Source organism: Opisthocomus hoazin, chromosome 1 (assembly GCF_030867145.1).
Source record: "Opisthocomus hoazin isolate bOpiHoa1 chromosome 1, bOpiHoa1.hap1, whole genome shotgun sequence".
NCBI lineage: Eukaryota > Metazoa > Chordata > Aves > Opisthocomiformes > Opisthocomidae > Opisthocomus > Opisthocomus hoazin.
Window position 1 is genome coordinate 102,110,029 of NC_134414.1, and position 17,410 is coordinate 102,127,438.

The following is a 17,410-nucleotide window of genomic DNA, read 5'->3' on the forward strand; positions in this document are numbered from 1 at the left end:
ATCTTTATTTCTGTTACGAATTTCCTGGGAGGAATTTGTGTAGGGTTTTTTTGGATGTAGACTCACATTCAAGCATTCCTCTTAAAAGCAGTGTATTCGTTTTGGTATAAGAAGCCTAATGCATATATGAGGAGTTGACCAAATTTAATAATTTGCGAATTTCCCTCAATTAAGTAGTCGATTTATATTAAATACTATATTTATGAAAGTTATTCTCTTACCCTTACTGTATATATATACATCACTCATTAAAGCTTTCATATGCACTGTATGCAAAAAAAAAAGTTCTAGAATTTTTGTCAATGTGTTTGTGTGCTGTCAGTGCTGTGAAATCGTTGCTGTTGGTGATCTGTTGTAAGCTTTATGATTAATCCATTTACTTTTTTCCTTTTGCAGAGAAAGTATCACTCTGCAAAGGAAGCTTATGAACAGCTTTTGCAGATCGAAAACCTTCCTGCACAAGTAAAAGCAACTGTCTTACAGCAGTTAGGTATGTAAAATTAACTTTTATTTTTCTGTGTGTTTCTTTTTTTCATCGCTTTCAGCAGTGTTTTTTAAGGCTTCATTTCCAAAGTGAGTCTTAAACACGATGCATGAGATTTTCATCCAAAATAGAATGCATAACAGTAGATAATTAAGTAAATAAGAGAGGAGAAAAATATTTTAATTAAACTTACAAGATTAAAAAGCTCTTAGACTTGCTACAGTGTGTGCGTTACAGGTTTTGGGCAATGAGGGGGTGGTCTTTCAGAGGAGTGCAGCAGTCAGAATTCCGTGTTCTCTGTTCTGCCTCTGAGAACATCACTTGAATAGCCAGACTAAACGCATTAAACCAAAATACTCTTCTCCGTTGCAGAACAGAAGAACATGGCAATTGAAAAATTTACGTTTTCTTTCTCTTTAATTATAATACATAATGAAAACCTGTTGCTGTGACTAAAAAGTTTATCATCAGATTCCATAAAAGAAACCACATAAAAAGAAAAAAAGTATTCTTTTTTAAAAATTGTCATATTGCATATTTATAGAAAGCTGATAAATCATTTTTAGACCAGAATTTCTAATGGGTGGATAGAATAAATTACTTTTGTCCTGGATGTCTTATAAAAGTATTTCCAGAATATTTTGTTAAAATTGTTCAACCCAGTGCAAAACTTCTTCATTCATTTTTTCCATGTTCTTCATCTAATTTATTACTCTTAATATTAATTTAGCCTGCTCATGCTCATTTATTTTTTACCCCCTTTCACATAGTGGTCATTCAGTTCAAATTAGTAACTGGCACAGAGTTATGGCCACAATGCTTTCTTTTTTTGTAGTGCAGGTTGTGTATGGATTTGGAGTGGGCTGATTTGGTTAGCTTTTGATTCTTCTGTGTAAAACCACAAATGAAACTCCTGGAGGAGTTCACTGCAGGACTCAGGTGCTCATCTTTTTGCTGTCATACGACAGTGTTGCTTACATTTCAGTATCCCTTTGAATTTTTTTTTTACTTGGTATTATCCCACCTAGTATAAATTGTCAGCAATTTCATCCAGAAGGGCTATACATATGATCAGTGGAAGACAGGCCTCTACAAAATAGCTGCCCAACACTTTTTCAACCCTGTTTGGTGTATGTTGCCACATTAGAAGCAAAGGCGCCTGGTGGTATTCATAAAATCCTACCACAGAACTCTGTGCCACCAGTAAGAGCAACGGCTTTGAGAACTGTCTGCTGTCTGAAAACTGGATTAACTCCCTTTATTCAGCCAGCACAGGTCACCTGGTTTTGTACTGTGGGTAGCTTCTATGTGGAGAAAGGGACAGAATGGTATTAACCAGAACATTCAAGGAATAATGCCATTTCTTTCGCTCTTTACTGTTAGCAGTGGTATTTATCAGAGTATGGTGTTTATCGCAGATTTAGTCTCTAGCAGCCGATAATAAAAACACCTCCTCAGGAAGCATAGTCTGGGCAGTGCACTGAAATACCTGCCATCTGCCAGAAACAAAATATATTTGTATCTCTATGTTGAATTTTTTCTTTTTTTTTTTTTACTCCAACAGAAAAATTGTTTTGGCATGAAAGTACCCTTTATTTATTTTCCTTAGCTAGTCAGTGTTTACTGAGGCAGAATTGAAATTTGGGTAAGTTCAGATGTCATGTGAGAGAATTATTAAAATTTTTGCTCTTGTAGCTGGTTTCCAAAGCAGATCACTGTGTGGGAGTACCCTGTGATGCTTTCATAAATACGTGTCCGTTTGAGCTGATGTGTGCTGACTGGTTCAGCTAGATGTAACAGCAACTTTACGACTGTACAGTTGGATAAGAGCAGTTTATTTCTCTTTTTGCCATTTCATTTGCTTTCCAGACAAGAATGCTTTTTACACTTTGCCTAAAATTACATTAAATTAATAAGACTGAAGATCAAATCGGTCTCGGTATTCCTTCTCCCATTGTACTCAGCAGTTGCATGAGGAAGAGTGTAAGAACAACGTGAGCATCTGCTTAGAGGTTCCCAAAGCACTCTCCCAATGGCTTTCGGCTAGGGGCATTCCTGGGTGGTGTCAACATAAATGGATGAGACATCATGAGGTGCTAAAATGGGGAAGAGGCTCATCTCTTCAGAGACTGAGTTTACTATGTTTATTGGGGAAAAAGCAATTGCCAGAAGTTAATCATGAGAGTGATTTATAAGCTTAAAATACCTGCAGCATGAGCTAAGCTAGCACATCCTCTTGCTGAGGCAACACAGTGATTTGTTACAAGTTAGAGCATGGAACATTTGTGAAGTATGGACAAAATCTGTGGTTTTGTTTATTACATTAAAAATGTCCTGAGAGTTGAAGAGTAGTCAGTACGCTAGTTAAGTAGTCAGTATGCTAGGTCTTGCAAATGGGAAACTGTGCAGTTTGACCGTGGTTTTTCAGTCACCACCTTCTTGTACATTCTTCATTTTGTGCTTGAGAAGAGAGATCCAGCTTCCTTTACCTGTGCGATTCTACTAGAAAACTTCTGTTTGTTCTCCCTCACCCTGTCTCTTGCCTCCTGCCTGTCTCACCTCCCTGCACAGGAAGATAAAATCGGGAAGCAACCTTTGTTTCAGCAGCGAAACTAGATAGGGTTTGCTAGTTCTCACTTCCGTGTCCTAGAAATACATTCTTTCTTCTTATCAGTGAACCTCCGTAAAGATCTCCTGAAGGATACACGTTATCTTTCAATCCAGCAAGGTTCTGATGACACAGAAAATAGGCATCACCACATAAAATTTCCAGAAATTCAGGAAATTGTTTAATGTCTTTTTTTACCCTTGTTTGTAATCCCTGAACTATTACCTTTATCTCAGGCTTTGTCTGGCACTGGACCCGATACATTTTTCCCGAGTGTACAGTTACGCAGGTGCATTGTAGTAACCACCCTCACATAAGCCTTTTTTACTTAAAGCATGTGTATTTTCTATGTGCTTTAGAACTTCAGTGACTTGGGATTTAAATCAAAATCATAGCTTGTTTATGAAGTCTGTGAGAGAGAGTTGTGTATTTTACATGTCTCTGCAAAAATTACTGGATTTTTTTGTTTTGGTTTGGGTTTTTTTTTGTTTTCTTTTTCGTGATTGGTAGGGTTTTGACTTCATGCATCTTCAGACAAGCTAAAGTACTCTTGTCAATGCTGTAACCACTTGGCTTCTAACCTGACATTTCTTGCAGTCCATGGAATATTTAAACTTCTGCTTCTGACCACAGTTTCCAAATGATACTTCTTAAAAAACCTCAGGCAGACATTCAATAGATACAATTTTCTTTTGGATTACCTTTTTTAAAGCTTGGAAATTTGCCTTCCGTTTGCAAAAGTGTAACTGAGACTGTTAACAAACTATAAGCCCATGGAATAAAATGTAACCTGTATAGAACAGGTAGAATAAAATATTTAAGGTATAGTCTAATTACAGAGAGTTAAGTAAGGCTGTAAATACTCAGCAGGTCAGTTCTCAGCCTTGCCTACTTTGTCTAGCATTTCGGATGAGATCTGAATTTGATCTGGATCTTTTGAGTGGCATTACCTGTTCGTGTAGTTAGACTGTATCAAAAAGGATGAGCTTAAGGCGCTGATGGAGGTTTTAAATGGACATTTAGTGCAGATGTGTGTACAACTCAGTAGGTAACTAAAACTTTATACAAACGTTACATATTTTATGAAATTGGTATCATAGTGTTCCACAAGGGACCATTCCTGGGTGGGACACTAAAAACATAGGGACAATCCGTTGTCACTTCTTAGTTTTACAAATGTTGGCTGAAAAGCTGTGGATTGTTAAGACAAATATATGGAGATTAAGCAAACAGCAAGTCATTGCTGACCAGCGTGGTACATAGTGATTTCGACAAGGCAGCTGCCTGTTACAAAGGATTTCCCTGTACTCATGATATGAATGTGAGTGAGATGATTTTGTGGCTGCTTAAAGGAATTCTGTCTAAGTGTAGAGGTAGATGAGGAGCACCTCGAGAAGACGATAAAGGTGCTTTGAAATGGTAACCAAACCTTGCATCAGTGCTAGAGCAGAGATGTGTTTTAATAGCATGTAAAAGATGATGTGGGAACATGGATTGTGGGAAGCCTTTAAAGTGGGGGTGAATAATTTGTCTTACGTAATGAAAGAGAAAAAGGTATGTGAAAGACTGTGATATGTGGTTAGATGAGGAAATAAAATTATCTTTTCAGCAGAATTTGTTATGTAGATGGAAAGTGATTGCATTTGTCAAGGTGAACGGAAAGGATGTTGTATCAATGAAGATGAAGTGACAATATAAGAAAGATTAAAGCGGAGATACGGAAGTTCTTACCAGTGTTCTGTTGGGAAGTTGCCCAAATGTTGGTATGGGATAAATAAAGAGGATTTAGAAGAAAGGGAGTAAGCTGAACATAATACACAGATAATTGATGTGCGTGACAGGAAGAATGGTGGCATTTCTCACAACAGGGAGGATACCTGTATTCAGAGGAGGAAAGAGTAACATTTTCAGGTTAATTTTTTACAGTAGAGTATTGAACTGTTAGTAATTGTACTACTAATCTCATACAAAATTATTTAAAAAAACCCACCACTTTAAAGTATCTGAAGGTAATAAAGGTTTTAAAAGTTTCATTCGTAATATTATATGTGATATTATTGTTTGATACTGCTATTTTTAAAGAGAAACTAATGCTATGAATATCCTGCTGTGCCAAAGTGTTAAATGGTCTTAGGGAATTTCAATTCTGCCATTTATGGATTCTTTCTGTAGGCTGGATGCATCACACCGTGGATCAGCTTGGAGACAAGGCAACCAAGGAAAGCTATGCTATACAGTATCTCCAGAAATCTCTAGAAGCAGATCCAAATTCTGGTCAATCCTGGTATTTCCTTGGAAGGTGAGAAATGACTTTATAGACACTGTAACTATATTAGTAAATTTTTTGAGAATACTCATTATTGTGGGTATGTTACGTTGATTTTCCTCTTAATACTTTCAGAGGAAAAATGAAGGGAAAGGATGTATGTATCTACTGAGTTCTAGTTTTCTGGAAAGTAGAAAAAGACAGGGTGCTAATGTATTTGGGGTAAATATAGATGAGAAGTTGAAATGAAGTTTATTACCCAAGTGGTCCTGGGGTTTTTTTGTAGTTATTCTTCAGTCTACACATTTATAGTAATCTGAGTCTGCCCTGCTTAGTCTTAGCTGTTCCTCGTCCTACTACCATGTCTTCTATTATCTCGCTTTTTTTTCCCCTGCTTTTTTTGTAAACGCTGTGTAATTTTTACTTTTCTTCATACCTTTTTCACAATTCTTTATCTTTTTATTTTCTCAAAACCTCCCTTCTAATCTCAATTAATTTTTGCACTACAATACAAGTATTCTTTCAGGTATGCATCCATTTATAAAAAGCATATATTGCAAGAAATATTGGGCCAAAATAGCTCAGATTGATCCTTTCTGACACCTATTTAAGTGTTGTACTAATTCTGTACTATGAGGTAGTGTTTTGTACTTGAAATTTAACTTATTCCAAGATTTAAATCATATAAACTTGATTACTTTTCTTGGTCTCCTTTTTAAGAAAATACAGAACTTTACACAAACCAGCAGTAACTCTTCAAATAATCAGGTTTTGGAGAAAGCTTTGAGGGCAATTCAAGTCCGTATGGAAACAGCCCAGTTTGGTTGAGAAATACATTAGAAAGAAATTATGCAAAAGTAAAATTAGTGTCCTATCCTCAGTGTCTTCCAGCTGACTTTCTTGGAGGTTCTGGTCACATGCAACTGGAAGTTAGTTTTGGTTTTGTCATGCTGATCATATGCCTCCAGCTGTTCCTGTAAGACAGGACTCTTTGACCAGCTGTCTGCAGGTGAAGGGAGGAACACCAGCACCGAGTGCGAAGGGCAGAGGGGCAGGCAGGTGTGGAGAGGAAAGGAAAAAAAGACAGGGATCATCTGGCTCATCTTCCCATCCCCTGGGCTGAAATCCTGTTTTTTCCTCAGTAGTTCCATTCCATGTGCCTTGAGCTAGTTGAGTTCTTACACAGCAGCAGGACAGAGCCAAGGGTCCATAAAGTTATGTGTGCACAGCTGCCGCACTCCTGCTCCTACTGTCCCACGGCTCTCATGGTTAGAATGAAACTTAGGACCATACAAACATGGGGGACCATCACAGGAAATAGGGGGAAAAAATTAGGTGAAGCATTTATTATACTCTACAGGGAGGACTAGACCAAAAATGTTTCTATGCCCATTCATTCAGTCCATACACTGGCAGAAGAGGAGAGGAACGAGGTTACAGGGTTGTGCGTTCACTCCTCTTTTTCCTTCCTCATGCATTCCCTTGTGTTATTCCTTTCTCTGCTCATTGTGCAAACTGGATAGCAAGTTGGTCTAAAGCTACCTTTCAAAAATACACCACCACTACCCTTCTCCCTCACTAAAAAAAAAGTCCATCACCTTGTTCTAAGTTTTGTGCTTAATGTTAGTGCTATCCTGATCAGAGTCTTCGTGTATCTGATAAGCAGACAAATTGAAACGTGTCTTTGAACTTGGGTTAGATTGTGATTACAGTCATCTTCTGAAACATTGTATTCAGACTTAATGGATGTTTTTAGGCAAAGTACTGCTAGATTTTATTGTATTCCTTTCCTAGTGTGCCTCAAGAATACACGAGGGAGTGTAGCCTGCCTGTACTGTTCTGCTTCGTTTTCATTTTTTACTAGAATAAATCTTCTGTTTTGTATTTATGTGTTTTTAAAGTTGTCAGTTCTTTTTCCTACAGGGAAACATATTACAAACAATATAAGAAACAGAGCTATTGTAGATTAAACTAGTAAATATATATATATTTTTAATATTGTATTTATTTGAAGCTTTTAGTTTTAAAAAGGTAGGTATTATTCCCTGTGGTATAATTGCAGTTCTCTTTAGAGTTCTGATATTTCTGCCTATAATGTTAGAATACCTTTGAATTTCTATACGAATAATATTCAAGTAAGAAATTATGAAAAAATCCAGAACAGCAAGATTTTTTACAAGATTTTGTGCTCTGTATATGCAGTAAAACTAACTGATTAGTTGTTCATTACTTGACATCTTATGGAGATGCGTGAAATGCACCTTAAAAGCTTCCCAGGTAATTGGGAACCATCCTAATTGAGCTGGTCAGTATCTCGTAAGAATGCTGAAAGACTTCTTGTAGAATGTGAAGTTTCATAAGCATTTGTTTGATAATGTAGGTAATTTAATTGTTTCTTCATAAGGCTATCTGTAGATAAATATTGTTCTTATTGACTGGTAAGTTATCACAAATGAAAGAAATGTAAGTCTTCAGAATGTGATATGACTTCTGTTTTCCTTACAAAAAAGGAGTTGCTTATGCCTGGCATTCAGAAACAGCAAATGTTTTGAATTCATCTAGATGAATGTGTATTTGCATGACTTAACATTTATCGGATCAGTCTTGGTAAGCCATCCTCAGTGATTACCTGCTATAAATATTACCAAAGTTCTTTTTTTCTTCTCCCAGGTGCTATTCAAGTATTGGGAAAGTTCAGGATGCCTTTATATCTTATAGGCAATCTATTGATAAATCAGAAGCAAGTGCAGATACATGGTGTTCTATAGGGTAAGAATGATCCAGGGTAATACAGTGATCTAATTCAATGCTAATATGTATAAATAAGAGTACCAGCTTTTTAACTCTTGTGCTCTCAAGGGGACCATAAAGCTTTTCTTATTTTTACCTTCATGTTGTCAGACCTGTCTGATTTCAAGTTTAAATAATAAATTTGTATTTGCTTTCTCAATTTTTTAAAAATGCTGGATATACTGTGTTTATGAGCTTTGCATGTTAAGATTTTGTGTTGTTTATGCTTGCTGCTGGGCTTTATATAAAGGCAAAGTTTATGAAGGGTTTTGAGGGGGATGTTTATGTTTGACTTGTTTGTATTTTGACTTTGTTATTAATTCTCAACTTCACTAATCTTTCTATTCAGTGTGCTGTATCAACAGCAAAATCAGCCTATGGATGCTTTACAGGCCTATATCTGTGCTGTACAATTGGACCATGGGCATGCTGCAGCCTGGATGGACCTAGGCACACTCTATGAGTCCTGCAACCAGCCTCAGGATGCCATTAAATGCTACTTAAATGCAACTAGGAGCAAAAATTGTAGTAATACCTCTGCACTTGCAGCACGGATAAAGTATTTACAGGTAAAACTAAAGTTTTAAGAAGCGGGAAATACTCTTCAAAATACACAGCAGAGGGGAGGGGAGAAGCAACACACGAGTTTAACTTGCAGTTGTTTGTGGTGTGTATAACCTGTTTTCATGTGTATTGTAAGCATATCATAGACTGTAATATTTTATTTCTTCATTTTTAAGTGAAACTTAATTCCTTATAAACCCTATTTTGCACATTTAATCAAAGCATACCGTTTTACATCACTTTGCTTTTTTCTTTGTATTGTCTACATTTTTAAGTTCTCATAACATAGAGAGAGAATACACAGACGCTATCTTTCACTCTTGTTTGCAGTTTCAGAAAAAAGGAATTATGAGACCTCTGAATACAGAGCTCATCTTTGTTCTGATTCTCACAAAGGTTTATATTCTGGTTACCCTCTTTATACTTAGCACCTTTCTAAAACCCCAAATTTTAAATCTATCCTCTCTTTTAAGACATAATTAGCTACAGCATTTAGGAAGATTTCATGGACTTGCTCTTACTAAAGTAGGCTTGTGTTAAATTTGCTTTTTACATAATTTTTCCTAGGCTCAGTTGTGTAACCTTCCACAAGGTAGTCTACAGAATAAAACTAAATTACTTCCTAGTATTGAGGAGGCATGGAGCCTACCAATCCCCGCAGAGCTTACCTCCAGGCAGGGTGCCATGAACACAGCACAGCAGGTGAGAAGTTGGGTTATGTTCTGCAGGTGCCCAGCTTTAAGGGTTCTTTACAATCGGTAGTGGTCAAGCTTATTTTATGGAGCACAGGACTGGCTTTTATTAATAAAAAGCCTTTGATTTATTTGCAAAGGGGTACTAGATCAAGAAGCTCCCTATAATATGGGAGAAATATGGGGGAACCAATTTAGAACCTTTGTGGATTTTCATGATTTTAAAAGATTTCATCTTAAATAGAAATGCTGCAGTGGTTTAATAATCCCATGAAAGGTACACATTCCTCCATTGATGACCATATGGAAACTGATTTTTCAGTTGTTGAAATCATCTTCCGAATATCTACTCGCCCTTTTAATATATGGGGGCTGTTAAAATATGTAATTTAAAGGAAAGAATCAAGAATATATAGAACCATATTTTTGTCTTCCTTCTGTGATTCTTAGGCTTGTAAACCTCATCATCCAAATACTGAACCTGTACTAGGCCTCACTCAAACACCAATTTCACAGCAATCCTTGCCACTACACATGATTCCTTCTAGCCAAGTAGATGACCTGACCAGTCCTGCCAAGAGGAAAAGAACATCTAGTCCAACGAAGGTATATATTCTGATGAACTAAAGAGCCCCCTACCAAAATTACATGGAAATATGCATTAAAGTGATGCAGCATGCACAGAATTTGTGCTGTAAATTTTAATCCTTTGGCATCAAGGTGGGGAATGTTTTTAGGAACTTTAAAAAACATTTTTCAGTGATGTGTTTAATCAGGTTACAGTTTAGACAGGACGTGCACAAGGGCAGTGCACATTGGTGGCATACTACAGTCATAGTTGTAGAAGTGAACAAGTACAATCATAGTCTAACGATAGATGAAGAGGGAGACTATCATGTCGTTCTGCCTATTGCCTTTGCTTATATTTAGAATTCAAGTGTTTCATCATCATGTAATAGTGTTATAGCAGATAAAGTATTCAGTTTTAAAAGTAGTGTACATTTAAGTTAATTGCATAATTTGGTTTGATTGTTTCTCGCTATGATATTAGATATCATTTAACGTTTTCCTCTGACTACTCTGATACTGTATGGGAATGATAGAATGAGACTTGGCACGTTTTAGTATGTTCTTTGTTTATGTTATTTTTGAAACAATGACTAGTTCTTTCATAAGTAAGATAAAATGTAGATAGTAAAAGAAATTATGTTGACCCTTTGATAGTCACACATTTCATTGTAATGTTTTCTCTCAGAATACTTCAGATGTTTGGAGCAGTGGCCAGACAGTGTCACACCCTCCTGTACAGCAACAAATTCATTCTTGGTGCTTGACACCACAGAAATTACAGGTAGGTATGTTGAAGATCTCCAGAGGCTTTGATACTTTTTTTTTGTTTCTTTCTTTCTCCTTTAAAGAAAATAAATCTGGGACATTTTTTGGTTTCACATTTCTGAAATTCATTACTAAATACTTCCCAAATAATTCCCACAGTGTAATTCACATTGTGCTAGTATTTATGACTTCTCTATGTGAGATTAGTTCTGTACTAAAATAAATGATCTCTAGCAGAAACTGAACACTTGCACTGTATGAATTCTATAATTTATAAAATAAGAGCATACAGTAATTATTTCTTTTTATGATATTTGAAAGACAGGTGTGCAAATTGTGATGCTTGTGTGCCAAGTGAGTTTTGCTACCTGCTGTAATGTGGGGGCTATTGAAGGAGGTGTAGAAGTACTGTAGCATCCTCTTTTTACTCTGAGGTAGCTTCTTGTACCAAACTGCATAAACAAACATGCACGTTCTACAAAATGTAATTAATCGAATGAAATCTGGTACTGCTTTTCTATCTTTCATGTCATTTAATATATTTATATGAAATGCTAGATTTTATTTTTGAAATCGTGTTTCAGATCTGTTTTGTTTAGGATGTTTTCTTGTCTATTTAGTTCATTAGGGGTTGCAGTGAGCTTCGGCAGGAATTTCATGTATTGAAAATCAGGCCTAGCTGGAAACTCTTACCCATGTATCACAGATACTGATTTGGAAGGAAAAATAGAAGAGAACACAGTGCAGAGACAGAAGGCATTTTGATTGACTGAGCAGTGTTCCCCTTAACTCAAATATAGTACTTCAGCTGTTTCTCTATCTGAACAATATTGGCTTTACTATGCTGCACGTTTTTCCCCTCCCTTTGCTCCCCACCCCCCATTTGGTCCTCCTTAATCACTCTTCTGTATCTCTCTCTCTTCATATGTTCCCATTATTTCTCTGCTTATTTTATATCCTACTACTTTTTCCCCATCTTAGTTTCACCTTTTTCCGGATCCAACTTGCTCCTCTAAGCAGTATCTAAGTGGACTTCTCTATATAATCTGGTATACTGGATTTGCTGGCAATAGCTTGTCAAGGTTCCAGCATCTATGAATAGGAAAGCCAAAAGGATATAATGCAAGAAGAGAATGAATAAAACCTTTACTGCATCTTCTAAGTCGGTCTTTTGAAAGTGGCAGCTCAGAGGCTGGATGGATATGGCACGTAACGCACCCCAGATGGCTCATCTAACAAAAGCAGAGGGGAAAAGGGCTGTGGCCACGCGGTAGCCTCTGGGGCTGCAATGTGCCGGTGGAGGAGGGGTGGGTTCACAAAAGCTGGGCTTCACAGCATTGGTGGGCAGCAAGAACGGTGCTGCCCACAGAGCCTCTGTGCCCGTAGCACCGGAGAGGAGTGCAGACTTGCCTCTGCTGGCCTAAGTGCTGGGTCAGGCTTTCTGATTCCTGTTGCCCTATTTAGATTTTTTTTTTTAAAGGCAAAGTTAACAACTAAAGAGCACTGGTTTTGGCTTCTGTGTACCTGGTGCATGCACTCCTGTGGAGACCCTGTTTTCGTCTCACAATCATATGCATGTATGTGTGTACAGAGATGGATAGATTAGTCTTACTCATTGCAGTCCCCTAGTTCAGAATGGAAGCTACTGTTAATTGAGGGAGCTTGGCATTGAACCATCTTTAACTACTTTTTCAGACAATGTTGGATTTTTTTTTAGTTGGTAGTTTGCAGATACAATTGTTCAAAGCAGAATAAACTACACTTTATTTAATACTCATACTTCAGTTCTGTCATGTATTACTGATACAACATAATCAAAGCAAGGGAGACAAAAAGAATGTGGAAGAACAATACATGTAGACCTGAAAGGAACTAAAGGAAACCTCATTTGTGTTGGTTTTAGTGGAGCTTGGCTTGATTTGTTTGTTGTTTTTTGTTTGGGGTTTGTTTTTTGGGTTGTGGTGTTTTTTTGTTTTGTTCTCTTTTTTTAGAGGATTTACAATGATGTGAAGTAGTCTAGTGTTTAAGAACAATCAAGAAGAATGTCTATATGTCACCTTTTGTGTAGCACAACTTCTGCCCTCCTCTCTGCACCGCACAGCCCCCCACTTCCCCGTTCAGATAGTGCTTTTGTATTCTACAATTGCAGCATTTGTGTCGTGCCACTTAGCAGCAGCAGACTTCCTGGTAGAATGATGGTGTGTGCTGAGTAGTTTAAAATGAATACAAAGATCAGATTTTTGGTAAATTAAATTTATCAGTTGCAAATGAGTTCAGTATCAGAACTTAAGATACTGCTCTCTGTAATTAAGTTGTATAGTTTTCTGGGGCTTTTATATTTTCTGGGGAGGTCTTCATGTGTGACTATAGGTTGGATGTACTTCATGCTGAACAGTATTAATAAAAGAATTGCACAGTACAATTAAGTGTTAAACATACATAATGATAATAAGAATTGTATGTAATCATATTTGAATGTAGTTTTCTTTTATAGTACCAGTACACTTAATTTTGGTGTGGTGATAATATTTATATGTTCAAATGATTTGGAAAGTCTCTTTAGTTTTAGTAACTAGTAATATGGTTTGGTTACGGAATAGTGTATGGAAAGATGTTTGAGTCTGCAACAGAAATCTCAGTCATGTTTTCAGCTTTACAAGTCTTGTCATCTTGGATAATTTTTAGTGTTGTATGCAAGAAAGTTATTAAGAAGCACATGCAATTTTAATGATTCTGAACTGTACTGATGTTTTTCAGCACTTGGAACAGCTGCGTGCAAACCGAAATAATCTAAATCCAGCACAGAAACTTATGCTGGAACAGCTGGAGAGTCAGTTTGTCTTGATGCAGCAACACCAGCAGGTGAGAATAAAAATATTTTTCTTGTCTGCAAAACTTTTGTTGGTGATGGTGTCAGTTGTGTTTCTTGAATTCTGGAGAATTTCTATTTTACGGAATTCTCATGCCGTTTACTGTGTTACATCTGTGGTTCACTGGTTGAAACTTAATGGGTTTAGCTGTGTTTTGTTATAGGGCTACCACATAACGTAAAAGTTTTTCTTCAAACCACACTTTCAAACTAAAGTGAGTGGACACATGTAAAAGCAGCCTTACCTGAAAAATACTTAGTTGTAGTAAGCTGTATTACAGCATATCTCTTCTCCTCTCATTGTTCACTTCTCTCTCTCTTAGTGTCCAGCTTTAGCAGTAGAACGCTAACACTCAAATTGAAGAGCCTAGAAGAAAAGTGTGCCGATAGCTTTACCTTAAAATTCACTCGGCGCATTTGTGAGCAGGACAGTCATCTTATGTCTCAGAAGCAACTGTGAAGATCTTAAAATCAGTATAAAATTGGAATTGACCAGTGCAATAAAGTACACAAACATTGTATGATCTTTACTTTTTAAATTCTGCAGCTAATTTTCTTGTGCTTTGTTCATCTTCCATTAGATGAGACAAACAGGAGTTGCACAGGTACGATCTACTGGAATTCCTAATGGGCCAACAGCTGATTCATCACTGCCTACAAACTCTGTCTCTGGTCAGCAGCCACAGGTTGCTTTAACCAGAGTGCCTAATGTCGCTCAGCGTGGAATCCGTCCTGCCTGCCCCGGGCAGCCTATGGCTAATGGACCCTTTCCAGCAGGCCCCACTCCCTGCAGCACAGCAAGAACGCTGGGTAGTACAGACACTATTTTGATAGGCAATAATCACATAACAGAAAGTGGAAGTAATGGAAACGTGCCTTACTTGCAGCGAAACGCACTCTCTCTACCTCATAACCGCACAAACCTGACCAGCAGCGCAGAGGAGCCGTGGAAAAACCAACTATCTAACTCCACTCAGGTATACAATTTCAGTTTACTCATAGGGTTACGCTAAGGAGGCTTGATAGGGGAGTCACCATTTGAAGTCTCGCATTTGTAGACACATGTTTTCTGTTTCCTGAAGTTCATGACCTAGATGCAAATAAAACATACACTAGGTTAAACTAGGTTAAAATCCCCATTGCATTTTGATGTTAAAAATCTATGTTTTAAATGAACTACTTCTGGGAGAATGGAAATTATCATAAATCAGAGGACAGTTACATACTGCTCAGCTGCCTACCTCTGCACAAATAGTTTCTTTAGGAAGGAGTACTTCTACACACTGTCATTGCTTCTTTAATGTGAAACTGTAACTTTGTCATGAAGTAGGAATGTGCATGTTTCATGGGAAACTGAATGTCGTAGTTATTTTGGACATTACATTGTCTTCATGATGTAACCTTTTGTTTCCATATGATCTTTCAAAATTATTATCGAGCAATCAATCCCACAAAGGAACTTGCAGAAAAATATTATGATGCCAATAAAAATCCACAGGGATTAAAGTGTGTAAGTAAGGGTGTTCTGTGTATGTGTGTGTTAGAACTTGAAGATAGAGGTTATTTTTTTAATCTCAACCTAAATGTCTGTCTTCCAAGACATAGCTTGTGAATGTAATGAAGTGTTCTATAGGAAGATGTCCTGATGCTTTACTTCACTTTTACCAGATGGGTTATACAACTTGATAAAATATAGTTTTCTTCCTCAAAGCTGCGTAAATTTCTTGTTTATTTAAGATTGCATGTTACTTTAATGCTGAAGAGTTAAGAGTGATACAGACATACATACATGCTTAACTGTACATACACTGCAACAAATACTGAGATAGTACCGGAACATCTCATGTAAAGCATGATTATTCAAAACTAAAACAGTGTTATAACATGATTTTTTAAAAGGTTCCTCTGTATCAGTAATACTGTTTACATGGTTTGTAAGCACGACGGGGGGACGTGGAGCCTGTTAGTCTCACTACCTCTTCAATTAGAATTGACTTTTCTGTTTTCTCTATATTGTAGAACAGAAGTTCTGCACTTGCTAGAGAGGTATCTGCTTCGTGTTAGATGTTTGTGGTGCTAGTGTCCATGAAGTAGGCAAGTAATAAATTGCAGTAGGAGCTGACCACTTTCCATAGAGATGATGTTTTTGAAAAGTCTGGGTGACTGTTCCAAGGAAACCTTGTGGTGCCATTTCCTGTATCCGTTGCGTCTTTGTTCTGTGTGAAGTGTATTCAGAGAACAGGCTCTTGGCAGAGTTTCTGAGACTGTAACGTTATCCATAGGTACCAAATGATCTCTTGTTTTGAAAAACTTTATCAGTAATTAAGCTACATAGAGGAATGAAGATATTATGTATACAAGTGTGATGCATAATGCAGTTTGGAATTAACAAAAAAGATTTGGCCTATAATAGGTGTAGCAACACTTCTAAAAGACAAATGAAAACCAGACTGGGAGGAAACTTCACCACGATTGGGACCCTCCAGAGTAGGAAGGTTACCCTTTCCAAAATAAAACCTCAGTTACAAATCAATACAAAAGTGAATTCTTTCACCATTCTTGAGATTGGCTCATAGCTAAGGGGTCATTTAAACATCCAACAATTTAATTCTAGATTTGGGAATTTATAATGACATATTTAACACAGTACTATGTTACCCTGAAATCAGCTACTATGCATCAGCTTTCCAGTCATCAATATATATACTGTTTGTTAGGAAACTTGTGTTCTTTCCATACTACAGTTGATTGGTGCTATTAATGTTACGACTTAGGTTTTCCATGAGGTGTTAATTCATTCATGCCCAGTTAATGATCAATAGCAGCATTTCTTTGAAATATCTGTGTCAGACTTTAGCAAGAACCTGTGTGTTTTCATTGCTGTATATCACTAGAATGTAAAGGTGGATGTGAATGGAATTCACTGGCTTCTGGTCATTTAGAAAGCGGGTTGTTACCAGTCGGGTCAAAATGGTTTGATTACCTGACTTGATTTATACTCTCTCCTTTTTCCTTGAAGTCAGCTCAGGTACTTGAGCCATCTGTCTGCTCAGTAGCAAAAGAAAAGAAAACAATTTAAAATCTGATTTCTGAAAGAAAAGCTACTTGGATCTGCAAAAAAGCTTTGAGCACAGAACAGTGTAGATCACTGGATTTAAATGGCAGAAAAAAAGTGAAAATTTGTAAAGGCTTGTGTGGAAGAGTAGCACAAGGCTACTTGTATTGATACCAAAACTGATATGCCCTGACGATATGTAAATGTCTAAGAATTTGAAGTAATCTTTTTAATAGTTTCTTATTCAGGACGGGGAAGAGGCTGTTTGTTCATGTGAATTTTACACATTTAGACTTAAAAGAATATATTGTCAATGCATATGTTAATTTTTATTCACATCGCATTAAATGTCAGTTTTAGTACTTTTTATACAGATTTTGTTAACTATAAAGGTAGTATACCACTTTATAGTGAGCCTCTGGCTTAGCAGTCTAGCAAATTTTGCTGTCTGAAAATTGATTGCTGTGATTTAAGCACATTTTACAGAATTTATGGCGAGAGTTTCTTGTGATTTCTTAAGTTTACTATTCAGGTGACATTTGCCGTGTTGGCATAAAGGCTATCAATTTCCTTGGAATTTGGGGGCATAATCTGGTTGGTTGTTTCGTTTTTTTTTTTAATGTTGCTGCATCTCTCTTGATTTATTTGTGTCTGTTTTTCCACATAGTTCCAGTCTGGGGGTTTGTAAAGCCCATGGAGGGCTTTTTAAATAGCGAAATATTTACAAATACTGTATATGAATATTTC

General features: G+C 36.9%; 1 protein-coding gene across 16 annotated transcripts in view; it reads left to right on the forward strand.

Annotated features, from left to right (window-relative positions):
* The window catches only part of KDM6A (lysine demethylase 6A), a 171,390-nt gene that overhangs the window by 111,200 nt on the left and 42,780 nt on the right, over positions 1-17,410 (forward strand). For 6 of the 16 annotated variants that reach the window (XM_075430978.1, XM_075430989.1, XM_075430997.1 and 3 more), the window contains 9 exons: positions 397-490; positions 5,265-5,391; positions 8,029-8,127; positions 8,498-8,717; positions 9,280-9,414; positions 9,855-10,010; positions 10,660-10,755; positions 13,497-13,601; positions 14,190-14,585. In XM_075430978.1, the coding sequence (XP_075287093.1) occupies positions 397-490; positions 5,265-5,391; positions 8,029-8,127; positions 8,498-8,717; positions 9,280-9,414; positions 9,855-10,010; positions 10,660-10,755; positions 13,497-13,601; positions 14,190-14,585 (1,428 nt within the window). The remainder of the gene's footprint in view (positions 1-396; positions 491-5,264; positions 5,392-8,028; positions 8,128-8,497; positions 8,718-9,279; positions 9,415-9,854; positions 10,011-10,659; positions 10,756-13,496; positions 13,602-14,189; positions 14,586-17,410) is intronic. The other 10 variants (XM_075431062.1, XM_075431068.1, XM_075431076.1 and 7 more) reach the window with 3 other exon arrangements.